The sequence below is a fragment of the Neophocaena asiaeorientalis genome, unplaced genomic scaffold, assembly GCF_003031525.2.
Source record: "Neophocaena asiaeorientalis asiaeorientalis breed wild unplaced genomic scaffold, Neophocaena_asiaeorientalis_V1.1 scaffold212, whole genome shotgun sequence".
In the NCBI taxonomy this organism is placed as follows: Eukaryota; Metazoa; Chordata; class Mammalia; order Artiodactyla; family Phocoenidae; genus Neophocaena; species Neophocaena asiaeorientalis.
The window spans coordinates 6,511,390-6,536,868 of record NW_020174046.1 but is presented as its reverse complement, the minus strand read 5'-3'; the positions used below and the strand labels follow the sequence as shown (position 1 = coordinate 6,536,868).

Here is a 25,479-nt window from a genome sequence, read left to right as displayed (position 1 = left end):
AGCCTGCGCGTCTGGAGCCTGTGCTCCCCAACGGGAGAGGCCGCAACGGTGAGAGGCCTGCGTACCGCAAAAAAAAAAAAAATTCCCCGTGCTTCACCTACTCAGCTCTTCATCTCCCCAGGCCCACTCCTCCTGAAGCCCCAGCAATCACTAATCTACTTACTGTCTCCATGGTTTTGCCTTTTCCAGAATGTCACATAAGTGGAACACATAGTATGGAGCCCTTTTCAGACTGGCTTTTTTTATTTAGCAATATGCATTTAAGAAGTATCCATGTTTCTGCAGATTTGATAGTTCATTCATTTTCATTGCTGACTATTACTCCATTGTATGGATGTACCACAGTTTTGTCAAGACATTTGTTTATTGAAGGGCCTCTTGGTTTCTTCCAGTTTTTGATGATTATAAATAGAACTGCTCTAAACATTTACATGCAGCTTTTTGAATGGACATAAGTTTTCAAATTAGTTGGGTAAAAACCTAGGAGCACAACTGCTGAATTATGTGAAAGAATATGTTAAGCGTTGTTAAGAAACTGCCAAACTGTCTTCCAAAGCGGCTGTACCATTTTGCATTCCCACCATCAATGAATGAGAGTTCCTGATGCTCTGCATCCTTGCCAGCAATTGGCATGCTCAGTTTTTAGCCATTCTAATAGGCATAAAGTAGTACCTTATCCATGTTTGAATTTGCATTTCCTTAATGAAAAGTGATGTTGAGTATCTTTCATATGTTTATTTGCCATCTTCTTTGGTTAGGTGTCTGTTTAGATCTTTTGCCCATTTTTTAAAATAAGTTTTTTGTTTCCTTATTGTTTAGTTTTAAGAGTTCTTTGGTATGGAGGACAAATTCTTTATCAGATATCTACTTTGCAAATATTTTCTCCCAGTCTGTGGCTTATCTTTTCATTCTCTTAACAGTGCCTTTCACAGAGCAGAAGTTTTTAATTTTAATAAAGCTGACTGAAATTTCTTTTATAGATTGTGCTTTTGATGTTACATCCAAAAACTCTTCACCATGTTTAAGGTCATGTTGTTTTTCTCCTACTTTTTCTTCTGGAAGTTTTATGGTTTTGCATTTTACATTTACGTCTATGACCCATTTTGTGTTAATTTTTGTAAAAGATGTAAAGTCTGGGTTTAGGTACTTTTCTTTTCTTTTTTGCATATGGGTGTCCAATTATCTCAGCACCATTTGTTGAAAAGACTATTCTTTCTCCATTGAATTGTCTTCGTGCTTTTGTCAAAAATCAGTAGACTGTATTTGTCTCAAAATAATTTTAATCTGTTCATGAAACCAGCAGTAGTCAATAATATTTTAATGACACAAATTTAAAAGGCGTAAATGAATTTTATGAAATGCCACCACTCATTTGATAATCTATATTTTTAATAATCCATTAGGAAACAACCATGGCCTGTATCTTGCCTGCTTCTTCAACCTCATCTCTTTGTGTTCACTAATTCCAGCCTCCTGGCAATCTTCCTGTGATCTCTTTAAATCACATCAAAGCTGCACTTGCCTTAGGGACTAAACACTTTCTTGTGCGAGACTTTCAATCCAGTTTGCCTTTATGGGCCTGAAGGGTCCTTGAAGTTCATGATCTTTCCTTTTCTCTTGGGAAAGGAGATAAAATTAACAAATTGTGCCTGTCAAGAAAGTTATATCAATATCTAAATGTTCCTTTCCACCAGATACATTATTCATATTGCAACAAAGGACAAGAACATGTAACATTCATAAAATTCCTGTGGGAAGTCTCTTCTAGATCTGAAATTATGCTGCCTAATTGTTTACTGTTTCTATTTGGAAAACAGAAAGGAATTTGATCCTGAGTGCTGCCTCAAATGAGGTGAGGAAACGTCATGCCTGGCCCATTGTTTCTACTTCAGGTGAACGCTGGTTCAGAACCACCTTTGACAAAGTCACTCCTTTATCCAAGTGAGCAACTTCAGCCTGAGGACTAGGACAAAGTAGCCATTTGCTGTAACCCACCCGTTGGCAGAGAGCTGAAAGCTATCTAGGTAATATCTGAATATTGTTTTGCGTGAGGAATAGAGGAAGCTTAAAAATGCTTTGACTATTCTCTGTCTCTTGGCATCTGTGAACTTCTATCTCGTGTTTAAGAGAAGCACGGACACATTTAGCCCAGAAAGTGGTCTGATTTTGGCTGATCTTAAAACGTCTCCTCCTGGAGTGCTTTTCCCCAGCCTGGTTCCTTCTCATCATTCAGCTCTTATTTGAAATATCATCTGACAACATTATTTTTAAATACTACCCCTTGACCTAGTCGCTGCATTTTATTTCCTTCCTGGTCTTATTTACTTTCAGAAATTATCGTGTTTATTTATTTTTTGTCTTTCAAACTGTGCCTCCACCCTTCCTTTAGAATTTAAGTTCCATGAGGGCAGGAGCCTTGGTTATTTTTGTTATCACTCAGATCTGGAACACAGTTTCTCAATGAAGATTTTTAAATTATTGGATAACAGAACAAATGAATGAGTGAATGAATGAGTGACAGTAGATTATGAACAATGCATTTTTTCCTACAGAGTCTAGAATGATTGGGCATTTCAATGTATTAATGAGAAGCATGTTTCAAAGAGGCAATGAAGTTAAAATATCTTTCCCAGATGACATTTATAAGGCAATGATAATGATCAGTTTCCTCTCTTCTAGTGAAAAAACGGAAACCATTACCTAACTCAGGAGACATCTGAACATTTCAGTACTATCTCAGAAGCCATACGTCTCAAATGGCAGGACAAAGATCCAGTAAACACGATCCAGAATTCACTTTGTGTTGTGACAAAGTTAACATGCAATTCTGCAGCACATTCAAAACATTCACCAACTCTTAGGCATCTAACAAAAGAGATAATCTAAGAATGGGGTAAGCAGCAGGAATAGATTCATAGATTCTTGCAGTGTTTGCACTGGTGGGTACAATAGCAAGCCAATGTTCTCAATCTCACATTTTAAGTAGCAGGAAATTGACCCATGAGGGAAATGGACTATCCAAGTTAATACAGATATTTATGGGTGCCTCTGGGAACTGTTGAGTGCTATGGAATAGGTGGAATGCTAAAAACAATTTATTTACATTGTACCAAATAACCAGTATATTCAGTAGTAACGACTACAACAACAAAAAAATCAACATCATCATGGTAAGTTTGCCTCTACGTAGACCAAATGGTCACTTGTTTTGGTAGAGCTCTGAATCAAGCTGAATAGGAAAATGTTCCAAGCACTCATGATTTTCTATCATAGTAAACAAGTCAGAGAGTGCCCCAGCAGTGAGAACTGGACTGTCTCATCACTCCTATCTAATTATAGGAGTGATTGCAATCAAACAATTAAGGATGCATAGATTACTTCTTGAATAAATTTTTATTTCTTGGCCTTAGTAAAAGAAAAAAGGTTTTTAACAAATTCTATTTCCAAGATTACTAGATATATCTTTGTTTTGCTTTTTGGAAGGATACTCTCATAGTGGAGCGATTAATTATTTTTTAGAGACATCTCTTCATTTGTAATAGAATTCAGGGCCTGGTATTCTGAGATTTAGGCAGTTGTGTCCAGGAAAAGTATGCCAATCATAGCATAATTAGTTAGCTGCAAAAAAAAAAAAAAATGAGATCTTACGAACTGTTTTAGGAATCTGTCATTCCTATGGTGCAAGTAATCCCAGACATGATGAGGCAGACTTGGTAAATCAGAAGCCCTTCTCTCTCCACTCTGTATTTATTCCATTTTTACAACAGCTTTTGGTTTAATTTAATACATTATTGTAGAAGAAAGGGTCCATTAAACAGCTACAGAAAAGTGAGAATTACGTTCCTTTTAGGTTTTTTTTTAAATTAAGCATTCAACAGTAGAATCCTTTAAAAATGATATTCAAATGATTTTTAATTACTACAAAGGCATTGAGATGTTAATACACTTTATATAAAAGAGAGGGATACTATTTCATTCGTCCTTTCCTGCCACAAATTCCAACTCTAAGAAAATTATTTCTTTTGATCCAGTCTGATAGCATGTAATAAGAGAACAATAAAACATATGGCTCAATTACCACCGCTTCTCATCAAGCATGAATTAATGAATATCAAATTATTATTAATTGTTTTTTCTGGCTCCCTCTCCATAGGACAATGATTACACATTTCTGTATTTTAATAAGCATTAGTGTTTAACACTTTGTGGACCAGTGTCTAAGAGGAACAGATGCTGGAAATCATTATACAGAAGAATAACTCTACATTTATCAACATTTAGAAAATACATGATTATCTTTTAATCTCCCTAGTTTGTCAGTTTTTTACAACTGCCTTAAACTCCCTTAGAATTCCACCCTCTCTCAATGCTCCATATGCTTTCCTTTGAGAAGCAATTGCTATGTGCATATAAAGTAGTTTATAAGTGCAATGTCTCAATTTTAATAATAATAATAGTTCCTCACAAGATTACTGAATTTTCAATTCCTTAAGAAAAAGCTCTTTAAAAATCAAAGTTATAGATTGAGCAGTTAAAAAATTACTTTAAGCAGCATGGCACAGAATCTAATAAATTATGATCATATAACTGACATATCAATGTCAGTGAGTAATATTTATAGACACGGTACCAGAAGATTCTGTATAACTGACAGTTCATTTATTTTTATAAGCCATCTGTAAATATAAAGTGCTATGTAATAGGAACAGATATAGCATGCGAAAGAACATGTCTTTGTAGTCCATAACTTTCATTATTTCTCATAGATCATTTATGAATCCAGATTTTGAAATGCATGCAAAGAAAACCTGACAAATTACGTAAACACCATGTCATATGATTTTACCCATTACCCATAAATGCAGGTCTTTCTGTTTTTAAAACACATTCTATAAAACTTGTACCAGTGATAAACTGAAGGATGATACCAAGGTTAAATTGTTCAGATATCCTATCTAGTTCAATAGGCCTAACAAACACAGATTCAGGTATGTTTCTAAAGAGCAAACAAAAACTTGCTTTAGAATCTGATAATTTTGGAGCAGAAAGCGACCTTAGAAATCATTTTGTCCATTGGCCCTCATGTTACAGATAATAGCACAGAAATCTGAAAGGTTTAAGTGATTTTCTGAGGTCCATACAACTTTATACGTTAACATCTTTCTGCCAAACTTTATCTTTCTGCCAAAATTTCTATCAACATTACTTTTGTACATAAATGAAACATATCTTGCTCCCATGACAGTTTTATCAAGACTTCAATAACGTCTGTAAATCCCAATTCTTAGGGAAACAAAGGTGAGAGGATGGTAAATTTGTCTATAATGGAAACCGTGACACACAGTCTACTGCTGAGCAGAGACGGACCTGGTGAAGGCTGGCATTGCTCACTGCCATCAGAAGCATGCTTCCTTTGACACTGGGTGCTAGAACCACTTGAATTTTTGATCTCTAAATCTAACCAGATACCAGATGGTTCCCTTTATGTATGTGACCTTAGTGGAGGCAATTAGATTATTTATGCAATAGCAGACTTGTTTAATTCTATACCAGAGTCAATCTTTGGTGTAAAAGCTTTTCTAGATTATATGTTCTTACAATAAAAATTTTAACTCCTTAGTGAATGCTTTCGTCTTGATTTTCATGTGCCAGAATTACTGAATCCACTTTGCTGAAAAATTTAAAGAAAATAAGTTAGATATACAAATTCAGTACAAAAATAAGACTATAACTAAAGTTTTAAAAATAAATAATTACTCATCAAGGGGGTAGTGGTGGGTTAAGCATTTTACTTTCACCTCCTACTGCATTCACCACTGTGGCATGGCTTTTCGTCATACCATGAATACAAAGTACCAATGCCCTGTACTCATATTTATGACATGCCTGAGAGTCACGTCTTGACAACTTAAATATACTGTAAAAATGCACACCGGGAAGAAAACACAAAGACTTCTGAGTGTTTTGGTAACCACATCTCCTAAACCGTATCATGGACTCCCGGGACTGAAAGTTTTAGAGCTGCACCATGCACATCAAGGCCCCTTGATGTAACAATGGATCCTGATAAGGCTGCTCGATTAGGAAAAAAAAAAGAAATATGAGAACTGGCTGGGGAAAGCAGAAAATAGAAGGCAAAGTATGAATATAATTAGCTTTGTTCTTGTCATTGATTCTGCAGCCTGATGGAACATGGCTTTCTGAATATTTTTCAGAGTATTTTCCAGATGTAGCCTCTCAGTACCTCATTAATATCACACATTTGTCTTTAAGTTCCATATTTTGGATGCCGTGTAAAAATCGCAAATGCTCCTTTTTCATTCACCACCAGCAGGCAACTTGCCTTTCACACAGTGCTGTTGACCAGCTCCCCAATAGCATCATGGTTATTCTACCTACTTACTATTGAAGCAAAAATTAAGTGTTGATACTAGCTTTACAATGAAGTTTCGTAGGATTTTATATTGCTAGCTTACTGTGCACTGTGCACATCTTTTAAGTCAACTTCTACAGCTTTCATGCTAAGCTTATTGAAAATGTGAGTCAAAATGCAGACCCTTAATGTTTCTTCTCACAACATTTATGCTAATTAGGTATCCAAATTATAGTAAAGTTGGTCTTAAAGGTAAAAAAAAATACTCAAATGTTATATGCAATATAGAATTGTACACCATTAACTCTAAATTTTCCGTTTAAAAATAACATTAATATAGAATTGTACACCATTAACTCTAAATTTTCTGTTTAAAAATAACATTAAAAGGCATTTAGTATAATAACCAAATTACGTTTAAAAACAGTATATTCCAGTGCAAATGCAAAGGTCATTCACAGAAATGCACTTCAACTCCACCGATCAGTAGAGCAAAGAAAATCTGATTTTGTTTGGAGAAAATTTCCTAAAATAAATGACTTTTGCTTAGTTGTATCTATGTCTGGTCTGACATCAGAAGAAAATATAAATGTTGACTGATTTTTATACCATAAAGTGAAATGCCACCATGTTATCTGCAGCTGAATTGTTAATATAATTAAGAAAATACTTTTTAGTTTTGAGATCTTTCATCAATATTAAAAGTTCATTAATGTTAGTGATGGTTCCTTACAGAGCTTAACACTTACCTACAACTTGAGAGTAGCAAGATTCACAATGTATTTTCTGCTTATAAATCCAAACATTGTCACCGGCTTGTAGGTTTTCCAAAGGTTGTTTGCATATTTCACACTAAACAGAATGTATAAAGTTTACATTATATATGAAGTTTAGATTCTTGGCGTAACAGGATTAAAAAAAAAAAAAAAAACTTTTGGGGTCTTCCTTGGTGGCGCAGTGGTTGAGAGTCTGCCTGCCGATGCAGGGCACACGGGTTTGTGTCCCGATCCGGGAGGATCCCACACGCCGCAGAGCGGCTGGGCCCGTGAGCCATGGCCGCTGAGCCTGCGCGTCCGGAGCCTGTGCTCCGCAAAGGGAGACGCCACAACAGTGAGAGGCCCACGTACCGCAAAACAAAACAAAACAAAAAAAACAAACAAAACTGTTACTTTATTCAGTACCATCCTTCATAGCAACACTCAGATGAAGCCTCAAGAGAACCCAGAGGGAAAATAAGAGTATACTTACTTGTCTGTGATCCACACACCGAACTTTTCAAATAAATCCTCTCATAAATCTCTCTACTATGGAGGTGTGCATTTCAGGGCATATATACCACTGAAATCTCTACGTAACTCACAACAGAGTAGATATACATTTTCAGAAATTGGTTATGCCAAAGACAAGATCACCACTGGATATCGCAAACAAAAACACAAAGTGCATTTATTGTTTGCTTACTAAGAGAGAGCTATGCTGTCCGGGTATAGCGTCATTGAGCAAAACGAACTTCTGATCCTATGCAGGATTTAGGGGGAAGTTTGTTTCAAGTTGTGTTGGTTAAAGAGGAAGGAAAGGGTTGACATCTGCCTTACACCTGTGCTCACTGGAGCAAGTTCACTGCCAACTGGCTGACTTTCAAGTTCACTGATGCAAATTGTCATAGATCAGTTTGACATGTTTAAGCCAGTTCAGATGGTTCTCTATTATTATGGCTATAGAATAATCTTTCTTTTCCTAGGAGTGTGGGGACATTTTTATTCTCAGTAGTATTTTATAATTAAATTGAAAATGGAAATAAATCATCTAAACTATAATAAATGGAAATTATTCCTATTTACCAAAAGCAATAATCAGGAGAATTTTCTTCTTTTAAAAATCTTTCTGCATAATAATTTTAAATGAGGAGCTATAGACTAACTTTTGTTTCATTGAGTAAACTTAATAATTAAAAGGAAAATTTACTGTCATAATTAAATAATTATGAAATTTTCAGATTACATTTTATATAGAATTCTATATATGATGTCCTTTTGGATTTTGTTTGCTCAAAATGAGGCATCATATTTCTTCTTGCTTTGTGTCACTTTCTGAAGCTAATTTAAGGAGAAGCAATCAATTGTCAAAGTATTACATCTACTTAACTGAATTAGATAATTTGTATCAGTCATAGAATATCAGCACTAGAAGGGACCCACAGATTTAGGCTGTGGTTCTTAAACTGGCTGCCTGTTAGATCTATCTAAGGAGATTGTAAAACTACCAATGCCCAGCAGTCATCTCTAAGATTCTTGATGTAATTGGGGCTGGTCCCAAGCATTCTATTTTTCTCCTAATCTCCCCAGACAATTATAATATGCATCCAGGGTTGGAAACCACTGGTCTAATCAGCTACTTCATTTTACAGATGAGGAAACTGAGGCTAAGCTAATTTAGATGATGTCCAAAGTCACATGGCCTCAATTAGTGTCAGTTAGAACTCCAGCTCAAGTCTTCAGGTTCCTAGTTAAGTGCTCACCCAGTTACACCAAAATCTATATTGTTCACCTACAGAATGTTTTTGTGAAAAGTAAAAGAAATAGCATATAAAAACACAAACTGTGACATATTCTACTATGTACGCTTTATTATTATACTAAGCCACATTTAATTAGAATTAATCATGCTCTCAAAAGCAGACTGAGTTTCAACTATTGTTAAGCTCATTGGTCCTAATTTCATAATGTAAGGAGATGCTAGCTTTCTTCTCAACAATTTCTTTGCCTTTTCAGATTTCATTATATATTTTGTGTAATGCATGATTTATGAAAATGCTGCAAAAACTTTTCTAAAGAGAACAAGTGTTTATCTTTTTACAGATTTCAATCTGTAGGGTCAGAGTTATAAATGTGTCAATAATCAACTTTTAAGCCTAAAGCCAAGAGAGTAATTATAAACCTTGGAGGTTTAGGCTGTAGAACTCTGAGAAATGTTTAAATAGTGCATTATTAATGTGCATGACAGTGTTTCTGAAAGCTTTAACTTCATCTCATATATTTCATTAAATAATTATTTAATGAAATATGGATTTCATTATGATCCATTTAATATGGATCATTATGCAATTTTATATTGCGTTAAATGCAATAAACAGAGCCTTACCTTGAAGCAAGTGGAATGGCAGCAAATTTGTAATTCATTTAAAATCATCTTAGCTTCTGTGCCCAAGGGTTTTCGACAGTAAGTGCACATATCCATTTCAATGACAGACCTATAGAGATGTAAGCAATTAAAAATAAATTTGTCATGATGCAAAAGACAGATGTATTCCCCATAAAGTCGTATGGAAATGATATGTTAATTTTGTTGATACTGTAGTAAATTGTGTAAAAATCAAGGAAAGCTGAGGATTTACTTATCCTAGGATAGCAGGATAAGTGATTGATTCTTCTAGTTATTTCGAAATGATATCAAAGAATTAACATGAAGGAAAGTCTCAGATTATTAATTCATTAGCAATCAAAAGTGCATCTGGGCAGGACAAAGATGTTCACAGTTTTCTAACTGAACTAGGTCATAAGTACCCCTTGAAGCTAGAAGAGGGTTTTGAATTATTAATGTACTTATATCATAGAAAATTTATGCTGCAGATTAATATAAAAATTTAACTCTCAAAACATTCAATAGGACAAAATTAGAAATCCATTCAAGAATGTGTTGGTGAATTCACAAATGATGGATAACCTAGATTCTAGGGTCTAGAGTCACTAAAACGCTCCCCTATGCCACTTCTCTTGGTGTCATTGTAAGACTCAGAATATTGGGGGCCCTTTCATGACAAAAATTCTCCAATATGATATAATCTCACCACAAATTTGATGGGGAAAAAAGAGCTTTGCTATTTACTTTGGAAAAATAATGTTCAATAATAAATAAATGATCAGCAAGTCCAAAAGACCTTGGGTCACGCCAGAGTCTTAAGAAAGACCAATAACTACTTGATTCTTTTCCATTTGGAAGGTCTTAGGACAGTTAATTAGCACCTTGCAGAGTTTACTAGTCTCAGGGTGTTAGCAAACAAGCCTGAAATTTCCAAAGTAGGATACATACCGGGGTGGTGAAATAAAAATAGCTAATACTTGGGCTTCCCTGGTGGCACAGTGGTTGAGAGTCCGCCTGCCGATGCAGGGGGCACGGGTTTGTGCCCCGGTCTGGGAAGATCCCACATGCCGCGGAGCGGCTGGGCCTGTGAACCATGGCCACTAAGCCTGTGCGCCCAGAGCCTGTGCTCCACAATGGGAGAGGCCACAACAGTGAGAGGCCCACGTACCACACAAACACACACAAAAATAGCTAATACTTAATAGTGCTAATATACTTAATATGTGCAGTGCATTTTCCACGCACTTTGCTTATATGAACTCGTTTATTCTTCATAACATCTCTGAGAAGCAGGCACTCTTATTTTTATCATTATTTTACAGAAGAGAAAGCTGAGGCACAGAAGGGTAAGTCATGCAGCCAGTGAGTGGCAGAGGTGGGATCTGAATGAAGGCAGAGCGGCCACAGAGCCCTATGCTACCTCTGGGCCTGCTTGTGAGATTGACTGGGCTCGCTGGGTTAGAAAGAACTAGTCATGCCCAGAAACCACAATCGATCCTGTCATCGAGTGCAGGACTAGAAGCAGAGAGGAGGGAAAGTTGAGGGGAGGAGGGGGTAAGAGAGGAAAGGGATTGGAGTAGATAAAGCCTTGTTTCATTTTATACTCTCAGTCATTCTAGTAATCTCTTCTTCCCTTATGTACATAAATAAATATTTCCCTCTTTCAATGATCTCTCTAGGTACTTGCTTACATATTCCGGGCAAATAGTTTCCTATGCATTTTTCACATATATGCATACGTAGGTACCTACACACTTAAATTTCCCATGTTAGACTGTAAGCACTTCCAGAGTAAATACTGCCACTCTCTAGCATTCTTCCATTCCAGAGACACTGAGACAGGAGCTGGGAATATAAAGAAGAGTGAGAGAGTCTCCTCCAATGAGAAGCCTTCTTTCCACTAGGGTAGCCAGGTGTGTGATTGGATGGTCACCACATATTTATGGATGTGTGAAAAGAGTTAGGAGAACACAGCCAGTGGAGCAGCTTATCCCTGGGGTGAAGCAGGAAAGGCTTGTCAGCATAAGTGCCATCTGAGTTAAAGCTTGAGGGTGAAGGAGCTCTCAAGGGGAGCTCAGTGAGGTGGGGAGGGGCGTGATGGAGGGGTTCCAAGCAGAGTGAACAGGATGTACCAAGGTGCCACACAATGAGGGTGGCTGCAGTGATTGAACATCAGTCAATATTCAGCAGGATCAGATTCTGAAGGCCCATAAATCATGTACAGAGGAATTTGGTATTTACCTTGTAAAGGGGCACTGGTCACGTTATGGGATTGATGTGCTTAGGTAAGAACTGTGGGGATGCAGCTAATTTCACACAATGATCAACAGAAAAAGTTTGCTGGACTAACCAGTTTTAATGGAGAATTGACTTTTGCTCTGATGACTAAAAAAATTTCAAGGATCACTTGAGGAACAGGAGGGAAATTCTTCACTTTGAGAGCAACACTTTAATGTAGAATGCTTTTCTTCCTTAACAATAAAAATATGAGCCCAGGGAAAGCTCTGGTGTTGGTGTTATCCTTATTAAGATCATACTTAGTCAGGAATTCTCTGGTGTTCCAGTGGCTAGGACTCCATGCTCTTACTGCCAGGGACCTGGGTTTGATCCCTGGTCAGGGAACAAAGCTGTGCCTTGTGACCAAAAAAAAAAAAGATCATACTTAGTCAACGATCTTTTCAGAGCGTTATGAAAAACCTAGCTCTGGTGTTTTGGTTATCTAAGCAATACTTGTGGTGCTCCTATAGTCACATCAAAGAGGTGTGACTTAAAGGCAAGACACTAAGAAGAGCCTTGGTAATAGAAGATCTTAACAAAAGTGACAAAAAGAGGATGTAATTCTGATGCCTGGCCCACCTATGTTTCCCTTAGTAAATGGAACATAGGCTTGTTTATTCAGGAATAATTTATTGAGTATCTGTTAGGTGCCAAGGACTGCGTTACAAGCTGAGGCTGTGCATAAAAATAAGATATGGGGGCTTCCCTGGTGGTGCGGTGGTTGAGAGTCTGCCTGCCGATGCAGGGGACACGGGTTCGTGCCCCGGTCCGGGAAGATCCCACATGCCACGGAGCGGCTGGGCCCGTGAGCCATGGCCGCTGAGCCTGCGCGTCCGGAGCCTGTGCTCCGCAACGGGAGAGGCCACAGCGGTGAGAGGCCCGCGTACCGCAAAAAAAAAAAAAAAAAAAAAAAGATATGTCGTGACCCTCAGTGAGCCATATTTCCACACCCTGCAATAAAGAAATACCTTCCATAGAACACCAGACATTTGCATTAAGCTGGTTTCCAGTGGTTGGACTGAAATGCTAATTATTTTTATTTCCTCCGCTGAAAGTCTGCAGGCCACAGTCTCAGGAGTGTCACCTATTTACCCGACTGAGCATAAAATGGTAAAAGAGAGTAATCAAGAGCAAAAGACTGAGGTCAGTTTACCAGCACTAAATTGATGCTCACCCTAACCTCCTTCCTGGGAACTGAGCATGGGCCCTAGTGGGTCACAGCGGCACATCCACGCAGCTGTTTGTAAGGTGAGCTGGCTTTGGAAAACCGCAAGGAGGGAGGGGCTGAGGGCACGGTCTAGGGATGCAATGAAGCCTAGATGCTAATAATGTGGCAGTACTGGGGACTCCTGGGATCACCAACAGCAGAGACACTTGCCTGGGAGGCAGCTGTAAGGCACAGAAAGCTCTACTGGAATAAAGTACATCAAAATCAAAGAACAAAAGCCAGGAAGTCAAGGAGCAAATTCCTAGATGCAGAGGTTGCTGTTCTTTGTTCCACTCATACAATCACCAATATAACCGCTGTCAGGAATGTCATCTCCAAGTTCAATGGACTACAAGAATGTGTACATATATATTTCAGTGCTATATACATAATGAAGATATGTAAATATATATTATATATAAATACATATACACATACATAATAAAACGTATATTTATAAAGTATGTACACACATATATATTATCTATAATATATAAAAATACATATGTTTATATGTGTGTGTGTATATACTTTTATGTATGGAGATACAGACATACTCACCTATCTGAAGTCGAATAAATGGTTTGTATGTATTTTCCAGAGATACTCTCCTGATATCTATCCTTTGGTGATTTACTAGAAACAAACACATATGGCCATGTGAGAATTGGGCTACTCCCCTAATATTGAAGTATATACCTCTATGCAGGCAAGGAAGCACACACACACCCACTCACACAGCCTCATTATTATTATTCTTTGGGATGTTACAAGCCAGGAAAATGTACTGACTCTTTTTTTTTTTTTAAATCTGGAGAACTATTGATATGCAAGAAACCTCCAAGTTGACATAAGTTGACATATTCACCAAGATAAATAAAGAATGGGGCAAGGAGAGTGCAAGAACAAGTGTAAGCAGGAAAAGCAGTTATTGTTTTTCATGAAGTTTATACTTGCACCTCCCTTATTTTTACTAAAAGAAAGCTATCTGTAGCCTCACATAAAGAATATACACAAAGCACGAGCCAGTGCAGGCAAATATAGACAGACACCATTCACGTAGAGAAACACTCCTGAACTTTTAGAGAAAGCTTTGGAAGTTTTTATATTTGCTTGAAAACATCCAGGAATCATTTAGAATGAAAGCAAAAATATTGTAACTTTTAAAAGTCCTCTTTGTTCCCTTTCTGCTCCAGTTTGTAAACGTCACTTTCTCCTGGAGACAAATGAAGTTTGCAGTGCACTAACCAGCTGACTGTCCATAAATGCTTCCCCAGTACCTACACTACCTGGGAGCATATTAGGACCAGAAGCAATATGTTCCTATTATTTCATACAGTGAAGGATAACTCCATAGCCCTCACTTGGGATTTTTTAATGAGAAATCCTTCTCTCCCTCCAAACTGCCCATAGGCAGACTGCTGTTAGAAATAGAATCTACTTTACAGAACACATAGCCCACAATGCCAAATAAAAGTTTGCACATATTTATGCCTGATACATATAAAATTATTCCCATTTTATTGGTCAGAAAATTGAGACAGAAAACTGAAGTTAAGTAGTTTTGCTGAGGCCACATAGTCAGTAAATGACAAACTAAGATTCAATCCCAACTCTGATTCTAGGGCCTCTGGTCTAATACATACTGCACTGTCGGTATAGATTTTAGGGAGAATTGGATTAAGCAGCAAAATCAAAGTTGAGGTTGCATTTTACAAGGTAACTTACTTTGAGGTTTGAGGAATCCCTTTTGGGGGCAAGGTTGCTCAAATCGAACGCACCTCGAATTTCTGGGAGCCCCGCCCCCATACTCTGCTCTCTGGCCTCTTTGAAATGGGCGATGATTGACACACGCATGCGTATATCCACATCTGAATGCCCCACCATTACCCTACACCACAATTAGGCCAACTCTTGTTTTTATACTCTGCAAAATCGAATGACTTGTGAATCCCTGACCTTGTTTGACATTCTCCTCAACATCCATCACATCAAGCAGCAGATTTTGTGGGCCAGAGCTTATTTGCTAAAAGTTATACCCCTTATTTCAGATTAGAGGTAAACAACAGTCGATAGAACCATTTAATTAAAGTGTGACTCCAAATTAGCATAGCAATACTTGTGTAATTTTATAAAGCTTATTATGGGCATGTATGTTTATGTGACAACTTTCAAATAACTATCCTATTATGTATACACGTGTTATATTAAAATACTTCTTAGTCCATTCAGTGAAATTGTATGATTATTTGACGACTACTTAATAGTGGAAAGATTATAAAGAATTATATATTTATTTATATAAAGAACTTGATATACTCTTAAACGTTCTGCTATTTGAAAAAAGCAAGCATACCCTAAAATAATGGCATTCCTTCTTAAACACAGATTATTTCAAAATTATAAAATATATATAGCAAAATACTTCAAATAAATTTCCAGTACCTATTCTCCGCATACGTCCTGGTGTACACAACAGTATCCTTTGGTCCTGCATGCCTGGTTTCAGCATTGGAGCTGCAATACAAACCATTTTACTTCATGTTTAAAGTTTGTTTACAGGATAATCAAATTAACAAGGCAATTATCCAATCCAATAAAAACAATAATGCTCATATAGTCCTTCTAAACTATTACCTTTAAAATACAAATGTTAAAGTGGTATCAATCCATTTCTGCAAAATTTATTTATGTCTCCCATTTTGTCTTAACTTCCAGAAGTACCTTGGCCTACTTCCAGAATACTATTATGAAAATCGGTCACTCAGTAAGTCTGTTGTAGAGCACGATGATTATTTTGAATATTCCTGTAACATGTTTTAGTGTCTATTTCTCTGATGTCCCATTCATATTTCCAAACCATTGCTTTCCCCACAAATCTCAAGCAAAAAGTGGACCTTAATTAACGATCATGATAACATCCTGATTTAATGAAACCTTTAAATCTACTTAAAGAATGTCAATGCCAATGTCTCAATCATGCTTTTTAAAAAAAATATAGACTTTTTAAGGAAAAATCACAGTTTACACTCATTATTCATAATTGACAACTTACCAGTGACCAAGCTGTTTACTCAACACCTTTGTATAAGCCTGCTTAGCCACTGGTAAAATTTTAAATTTCTGCATTTCAAGGAAGGATCAGGTTGTATGTGGATGTTTTCTTTAAAACACAGAAGGAGAAAAAAAAAAAAAACAGAAGGAGAATAGTCCTGTCCGTTGTTTTATAATTGACCACAGTACCTGAGCATCTTCTGTGCTTCATAAGAGTAGGCAGTGGTTCTAGAAGATGGGCTGATTAAAGCCTCAGTAGACCCACTAACTTGGCCATCTTGCCTGAGAAAGCAAATGCAAATATTTGGCACTTAAAATCAAGGCCACATAGAAGGTTTTTGTTTTATTAAAATTCTGCTCAATGAACTTTTAAAAATATACCATGAACCTCTTTCTTGTTTGCCTGTTTTCTGCACAGATACACAAATAGAATACATGTACAACTTTACTCCTCCACAGAGACCACTATCTTACCTTTAGGAATCATCTACAGGCATGTGTCACATTATCTAACACTAAGACAGAATACTTTTTTACCAAGGGCAGGAACCATCTGAAATTGGTTCCAGTAATATTTTCACAGCAGCAGTGCCATCTTAGAAAGTTTTTCATGTACAACATATCTGACAGTTTATCAGTTTAATGAAAATTATCCAGGGGTTCCTCTGAGAAATTCCAGTTTCCATTTTGTTTTTAATGGAAAACAGTACTTTGAAGATTGCAAAAGAACTTTGACCTAGATTTCTGCTAATCTAAAAATGTCACTATGCTTAACAAAGTGCAGGCATATTTGCTTTTTCCTATGAGACAGAGGAAAATTTTAATGCAGGAGTAGTGAAAGCTTTAGCTCTTTTTCCTCCCCTGTGTTAGTAAACTCTGATATAGGAGAGACATAAAGACCAAGAGGAGGATTTAGATCTTGATCATGATTTATCATTCTTGACTGGCCTGTTCCTTCCATTTCCAGGTAGCTCTTAAAGAAGAAGAAAACATCTGTTCACATAGTATCAACTCTGGCATACAGAAAACCATCTTCTAGTTTTAAGACAGATATTTCACAAAACAGATGTTTTACAGCTGAGTTAAAATGACACTAAGTAATGAGAAAGTAGAATTAATATTATTAGAAGATTTTCTAATACAATCATTAGAATATGTCATTCCAGAAAAATGAAACTAGCTGTGAATTGTTTGGAAATATTCAAATCATATAGTATATAATACAAAACCCAATTTTAGCAAATAGTTTCAAAGGACAAAGGTTGTCAATGAGTGTGAAATGTGTCTGTATTGTCCTCAGAAAGATAAAATCAAATATCACCAATTTGCAAAATCTGCAGATAGGAAAGTGAAATAATTTGTAAACAGTTCTGATAAGGATTGAACTGTGTCCTGCCAAAATTCTTATGTTGAATTTGGTTTAATTGGTTTGGCGTATGGCTTGGGCATTTGCAGTCTTTTAAACCTCTCCAGTAAGTCTCACATACAAGTCAAGATTGAGAACCACTACCTTAGAGGCAGCCTGACATCTTACCCAAAAGAGCACTGGTTCTCAAAGTGTGGGCCCTGGATTAGCAGGTGAGTCTGATGTAAATAAAATGTGGGAACCAGTGCAATAGAGAACTCTCCACCAAACTATTCCTTAGATGCCTTGAATAATATTCCTAAAGAAGAACTTATGACTGACAATGTTTTTTGCTTGATGGCTTTATTGTTAAGACGTTACCCTTCATTGAAACAAATTGCTGAATTGTAACTTGCAATCAACGGTCACAATTTTGTTTCTTAATTAAATAACTCCATAAACTATAAAACCAAATATTGTGTTGGAACTTACAAAATTCCAAATGGAATTACACTTGAGAAAATGTTTTCTGCAGTGGAAGTTCACCTTGAAATTTTAACTATCTAGAACCTTCATACACTGCTAGTGAGAACATCAAATGGTACAGCTGATTTAAAAAACAGTCTGGAAGTTCCTCAGATGGAGTTACTGTAGGATTCAACAATTTCACTCCCTCAGTATTTACCCAAGAGAAATAAACACACACTACACAAAAACTTATATATGAATGTTTATAGTGGCATTGTTCATAAGAGTGAATTACAAGCCAACAGTGGAGACAATCCAAATGCCCATCAATTGATAAATAGATAAACAAAATGTAGTACAGTCACACAGTAGAATATCATTTGGCAATAAAAAGAAATGGAATACTGAGACATGCTACAACATGGGTGAACCTTGAAAACATTATTCTAAGTGAAAAAAGCCAGTCACAAAGGACCACATATTTTATGATTCCATTTATATGAAATGTCCGGAATAGGAAATTTAAAGAGCCAGAAAGTAGCTTAGTAGTCGTCCAGAGCTAAGGGGTTGGGGGAAAATGATGTGTGACTGCTACTGGGCATTGGGTTTCTTTTTGAGGTGATGAAAATGTTGTAAAAGTGATTGTAGTGATGGTTGTACAACTCTGTGAATATACTAATCAGAAAGCATATATCTATGTGGACATCCAATTACTATACAAAGTGAATACATTCATAAAGTAAATAAAGTAAATCAAGTGTCAGTTTAACAGATTGGCCTATGACTCTTATTTAGATTTCCATTGTCCTATTTGACTTAACATTGGCAACTTGACTTTAAACAGCATAAAATAATTTCAACTGATAAATACCCATGTCACTGCAAACTTTATAAATCTCTTTTGCATGAAGACTAAAAGCTTAGTAAGAGTTTACCATTTTGAACTGTTGTATGTGATAGGGTTTACTTCTATAAAACTATCAAGGTTTTGAGCTCTTGTAAAAATTACAGGTTTTAAATATATAAAAAGAAGTCTTATTGGTACCAAAGCGGATAGTGGAGTGGGGGGGCAGGAGATAAATTAGGACTTTGGGATTAACACATACACACTATATATATATATATATATATACATATAACTGAGTCACTTTTCTGTACACTTGAAACTAACACAGCATTGTACAATAACTATACTTCAATAAAAATAAATAAAATTTAAAAATAGCAGAATTCTCCTGTGGAAAAATAAAGAGAGGACTTGAGGCCAGGATACCTCTCTAATTTACTAACTTTCTGCACCTGATCAAGTCTCTTACTCTCTGACCCTCAATTTTCTTTCTGTTAAATTTTTACCCATTTTGAGAGTCAAGTAAAGTTTCTTTTCTGTAGCCAAAATTATATGGGTGCAAAATTGGGCCCAGAGATTTCTTTTTTCCACTTTTTTTTTTTCACGTGAGAACTTTTATTACAGTTGTTCTTTCAGGGCTGGGGCAGTATCTACATTTTCCATTTAATTTGGAGACAGATCCTGTACAGGATTCGGATAGAACTGAAGAAGAATGAATAACATCTGAACACAGAACTCAGGGATGAGCAAATGATTTTGTAGTGGTGGTTAAGGCCTCCAGACATAGTAACTGACTGTGATGGTCACCATCCTGCTGGAGAGACGGGGTGCATTTGTGAATATACGTGTGATTGTTGGGTTATGTTAGGAAAGAGGCACAGATGAAATTGCAGGAAAGTAAAGGAGAGTGTGTGCACATTACAGCCAGCCACGGTGGTTTCCATCCCACAGCCTCTTCTACACAGATGGCCACAACCACACCGCCTTGCTGAAGGAGGCCAGACCTTGGAAAGCTAGAGGAAGGTGAAGTTACGAGGAAGGAGAGGCAGATAAAGTTCTTGGTTATCAAACAGCTACAGAGCAGAGAATAAGGAAGACAACAGGTAGAGGGAAGAGCAGGAGAAAAATAGGCAGAAGCCAACAAAGAACTGACAATGACCAAGAACTAAGGTTAATGTCTGGGGATTCCTGATGGAATGTCCTCTGGTCAAGAATGAACAACCTTCCAGTGCAGGCCTCCGTGAAGCCTGGCCATGCTACCATTCCTGTCCTTGAATTTCCATTTCTTCATTAATCTTTCCAATAAAACCTTGTTTCATGAGAAAACCTAACTCAAACTGAAACACCTCTCAAGTCATATTTAGTGAGAAGTTCCTTAATTATACCTCCTCATTTACTTGTCATTTTTTAATCTGGATCATTTCCAAATAATATTTGAATGAGCTTGGTTAATTGTAAGCCCAATACTGTTCCCAAAATAGTGGATCCTACTGAAAATGTATCCTCCCTCATTCTATCAGAGGCTTGCTTGGGATCACAAAAAGAGAAGGCAGAGGATGATTTGGGGAATTAAGGGAACAGAAAGAAACTACCTACCTCTTATATGCAAGAGCCTTTAAGAGATATGATAAACAGATCAAACAGTGCGCCAGCTCTTTTCCTACTTTTCTACTCTCTTCATTTGATATCAACAATATCATTTCTTTACATAAACATTTTTGGTTTTTTTTTTTCTTTTAAACAGAAAAGGCAGCTGTATCTTAGGAAGGTTAAAAATAGAAACTTATTGCTTCTAGGGTCCTCCCATGTGTTGGGAGAAGAATTGCTAAACATGGAAGACTTTTAAAATTCTTTCCTAATTTAAACAATCTGTAACAACAATGAAGTATAGCTTCTATCCTAACCTTCGTTGTAAAAGAAACAAAGTACAACAGTTTTAAAGCTGGTATTCTCTGTGATGTAAAGAAATTCCAAAATTAGGTCCTGTTTTGCGGCTGTGATGAATTTGTGCATTCTTTTAGCACTACGTATCCAAGGAAGAGATTCCCAGAGTGCTTTCTGCACCGCTGAAAACCTACCAAGCAACAGTAAGTAAAAATAAATCTTCACAGCCCATGTGCAGAGCACTGAATTTCCATGATGCCTTTTACAGTAAGCCATTGAACAGCAGGCCCTTAGTCAGAAATTCCAAAAAATTCAAATTTTGCTAACTTTTTCCCAAATCAGTTATTAAGCACCCTGTACATTGTTTTTCATATTCATATGGTGTTTATATTTAAATATCACAGTACAGTTCAACTTCTCAGAAAATCTTTCAAGGTTATATAATTTATGAAGGCTCATATGGAATTCATAAGAAAAACGTAAATTATAATAAGCCTTACCTTTCATTTTTACTCTTAGACATATTGGAATTTACTTCAATTAGATTTTCTAGGTCCTGGTCTCTATAGGAAAAAAAAATATTTTTTATATATATATATATATGATGTAATTACATATAATTTTAGGAAATAAACATTAGAATAAAAAATTTTTAGATCAGTACAAAAATTTAAACATAGTCATTTGTGGTCTTTAAGAATATGGACATTGAAAATCTGACATCGAACTATTTGTCCTATGCAACCCAAGTATGAGCATGGATTACGTTATGAGAGAGAAATAACTAATTTTTTGGAAGGTTTGAGAAATCTGGTCTGAAAAGAAACAACTGATTGATATTCACATTCGGCTAACTTTGAATGAATACTTACTTTGCATCACAAAGTACTAACTTGTGTATTTCCACGTGGGTTATCTCATTCAGATCTCACAAAATCTTGCAGGACAGCATATGGGGCTCAGAACGGCTAAGTGAATTTTCCAAGGCCGATTGACTAATTTGTAAAAGAGTCAAGGCTTGAGCCACCTGCCCATCTGAAATCAACTCTTAAATATTTAATTAGAGCCTTCATTCCAGCTTTTTGCATGATAGAAATATGAGAAGTCAACCCCAAATTTGAATAAACAATTCATACTGTGGAGGATAAATGGGACAATTACATTCTTAAATCATGGGCTACAATAATGATTTGACACACCTTCATGAGATACAATGTTCTCTGGTATGTTATATACATATATTAATTAGTTATATATTTGCTGGTAGTTCTTAATTTTTTTCCATGAGTTTGGAAAAGCCTTGTCACCAAAGCTATTGGTTAGCAGGATGGTTTAGGAGTCAGAGCAAGGCCATTTCTTCTCCTACTTACTTGGGCAAGTTAGTCAACCTTTCTAAGCTTCCTTTTGTAAACTAGGATAATAATATCTAATTTCATAAGGTTGCAGTGAGAATAAATGAGTTAATGTAAATAAAATTTATAGGCACAATGACTACAGTTGTGACTGAACTGAGTAAGAATAAATAAGTGATAATTAACAGAAGTGTAGTGACACAGCACTAGGCACTATGGATTCCAGAATTCTGAGGGACTATATTTTCATTTTTATTTCTGCCTTAACTTTTCACATCTTTAGAGTTAACTCCTGTTTTCATAAATCTCCCTTTTCCAGTCCTGAATAGCAGATTTCAAGTAAGGTTCTTTTACACAGAATCAGTGTAGGGACTCTGACTCACAAAATTAATATTGATAAGGATGAATAATAACATAAAAGTCCTCATATTTATGTGGGATGAGATTTAATACTCCTTTTATATAACATCCAAGCCATCAATAAGTGATAAATATGCTAATTAAGCAGCATTCCATAGCTACACTTAAACCTCACATTTAAAATACTAGCTGCGGGCCTGGGAGATCAGGAGGCAGGCAGGAGGGGCCCTCCAGGAGAAGCCGGAGAGGAGTGGAGGTTCATTGCCACACCCACTCAATCCTGGGGAGGCTGCTGAGATCCTAGGCCATCCCCTGCCCTCCAAAGCCCCCTCCAGGCTGCGTGGGTCTTTGGGGGCGTAGGACGGAGGCTGGGGAGATCAAGAGAGGCAGGAGGGAGGGGCCCTCCGAGGATGGAGGAGGAGGAGAGGAGAGGAGGGCATTTGCCCCTCCTTCTCAAGCCCAAGAAGCCTCCTGGGCTCCCAGGTGAGGCCCCCTGCCATCTGAGACCAGGGGTGGTGGGCACGCCTGGGCCCCTTCTGTTCCTTGAGCCTAAGCCTCACCCACCACAGCCCCCAGGGCCTTTCCCAGCCCTGTGGGTCCTGAGCATTGGCCGTGCCCACCATCCAAATCTTGCCGTTGCTTAGGCCCTGCCCTCCATAGCCAAGGCCTTTTTTGTTTTTTCTTTTCCCTCCTCCTCTTTTTTACTATTGTGGTACTGATGTACCTTCTGGTTGTTGATTAAACTATCTTTTTATTTTATATTCTCCTAACATATCTGTTAGTTTCCTAGTCTAATGTTATTTTTTACTCTGCTTTTTTCTTTATTTTTTGCTGCCCCAGGTGGCTTGTGGGGTCTTGGTTCACAAGCCCAGGGCCAAAGCTCCTGCAGTGGGAGCTCTGAGTCCAAACCACTGGACTAACAGAGAAAGACCCCAGGGAATATTCATTGGAGTGAGGTCTCACGGAGTTCCACATCTCAGCACCAAGACCCAGCTCTACCCAATAGCCTACAAACTCCAGTGTTGGAAGCCTCAGGCTAAACAACCAGTAAGACAGGAACACAATCCTACTCAAAAAAAAAAAAGAAAAAAGAGATGGTAAAAAAATATGCCACAGATGAAAGAACAAGGTATAAACCTACAAGACCAAATAAATGAAGAGGAAATAGGCAATCTACCTGAAAAAGAATTCAGAGTAATGATATTAAAGATGATCCAGAATCTCAGAAATAGAATGGAGGCATGGATTGAGAAAATATGAGAAATGTTTAACAAAGACCTAGAGAACTAAAGAACAAACAAACAGAGATGAACAACACAATAACTGCAATGAAAAATACACTAGAAGGAATCAATAACAGAATAACTGAGGCAGAAGAATGAATAAGTGAGCTGGAAGACAAAATGGTGGAAATAACTGCTGAGGAGCAGAATACAGAAAAAAGAATGAAAAGAATTGAAGACAATCTCAGAGACCTCTGGGACAACACTAAATGCACCAACTTTCAAATTATAGGGGTCCCAGAAGAAGAAGAGAAAAAGAAAGGGTCTGAGAAAATATTTGAAGAGATTAGAGTTGAAAACTTCCCTAGCATGGGAAAGGAAATAGTCACCCAAGTCAGGAAGCACAGAGAGTCCCAGACAGGATAAACCCTAGGAAAAACACATCAAGACACATATTAATCAAACTAACAAAAATTAAATTCAAAGAACATTATTAAAAGCAGCAAGGGAAAAGCAACAAATAACATACAAAGGAATCCCCATAAAGTTATCAGCTGATTTTTCAGCAGAAACTCTGCAGGCCAGAAGGGAGTGGCAGTATATACTTAAAGTGATGAAAGAGCAAAACCTACAACCAAGCTTACTCTACCCAGCAAGGATCACATTCAGATTCGATGGAGAAATCAAAAGCTTTTCAGACAAGCAAAGGCTAAGAGAATTCAGCACCACCAGACAAGCTTTACAACAAATGCTAAAGGAACTTCTCTAGGTGGGAAACACAGCAGAAGAAAAAGACCCACAAAAACAAACTCAAAACAATTAAGAAAATGGTAATAGGAACATACATATTGATAATAACCTTGAATGTAAATGGATTAAATGCCCCAACCAAAGGAGAGAGACTGGCTGAATGGATACAAAAACAAGACCCATATATATGCTGTCTATAATAGACCCACTTCAGACCTAGGGACACATACAGACTGAAAGTGAGGGGATGGAAAAAGATATTCCATGCAAATGGAAATCAAAAGAAAACTGGAGTAGCAATACTCGTATCAGATAAAATAGACTTTAAGATAAAGGCTGTTACAAGAGATAAGGAGGGACACTACATAATGATCAAAGGATCAATCCAAGAAGAAGATATAACAATTATAAATGTTTATGAACACAAAATAGGAGCACCTCAATACATAAGGCAAATTCTAACAACCATGAAAGGAGGAATCAACAGTAACACAATAATAGTAGGGGACTTTAACACTCCACTTACGCCAAAGGACAGATCATCCAAACAGAAAATAAATAAGGAAACACAAGCTTTAAATGACACAATAGACCAGATAGACCTAATTGATATTTATAGAACATTCCACCCAAAAGTGGCAGATTACACTTTCTCTCAGTTGCTGATGGAACATTCTCCAGGATAGATCACATCTTGGGTCACAAATCAAGCCTTAGAAAACTTAAGAAAAGAAATCGTATCAAGCATCTTTTCTGACCACAATGCTTTGAGACTGGAAATCAATTACAGGAAAAAAACTGTAAATAACACAAATACATGGAGGCTAAACAGTGTGTTACTAAATAACCAAGAGATCACTGAAGAAATCAAAGAAGAAATAAAATAATACATAGAAACAAATGACAACGAAAACACAATGACCCAAAACCTATGGGACACAGCAAAAGCAGTTCTAAGAGGGAAGTTTATAACAATACAATCTCACCTCAAGAAACAAGAAAAACCTCATAAACAATGTAAGCCTACACTTAAAAGAGAAAGAAGAACAAAGAAAACCCAAAGTCAGTACAAGGAAAGAAATCAGAAAGATCAGAGCAGAAATAAATGAAATAGAAATGAAGAAAACAATTGCAAAGATCAATAAAACTAAAAGCTGGTTCTTTGAGAAGATAAACAAAATTGATAAACCCTTAGCCA

At 36.8% G+C, this 25,479-nt stretch overlaps 1 protein-coding gene across 1 annotated transcript in view; it reads right to left on the bottom strand.

Annotated features, from left to right (window-relative positions):
• Window positions 1-3,415: 3,415 nt before the first annotated feature.
• SCEL (sciellin) overlaps window positions 3,416-25,479 on the bottom strand; it is a 237,411-nt gene continuing 215,347 nt past the window's right edge. Inside the window, exons 25-31 of the mRNA XM_024753970.1 lie at window positions 21,097-21,159; window positions 16,242-16,334; window positions 15,444-15,515; window positions 13,560-13,634; window positions 9,515-9,623; window positions 7,123-7,225; window positions 3,416-5,671 (exon numbers count right to left, since the gene is read on the bottom strand). Coding sequence (XP_024609738.1) covers window positions 5,655-5,671; window positions 7,123-7,225; window positions 9,515-9,623; window positions 13,560-13,634; window positions 15,444-15,515; window positions 16,242-16,334; window positions 21,097-21,159 — 532 coding nt within the window. The 3' untranslated portion in view covers window positions 3,416-5,654. The remainder of the gene's footprint in view (window positions 5,672-7,122; window positions 7,226-9,514; window positions 9,624-13,559; window positions 13,635-15,443; window positions 15,516-16,241; window positions 16,335-21,096; window positions 21,160-25,479) is intronic.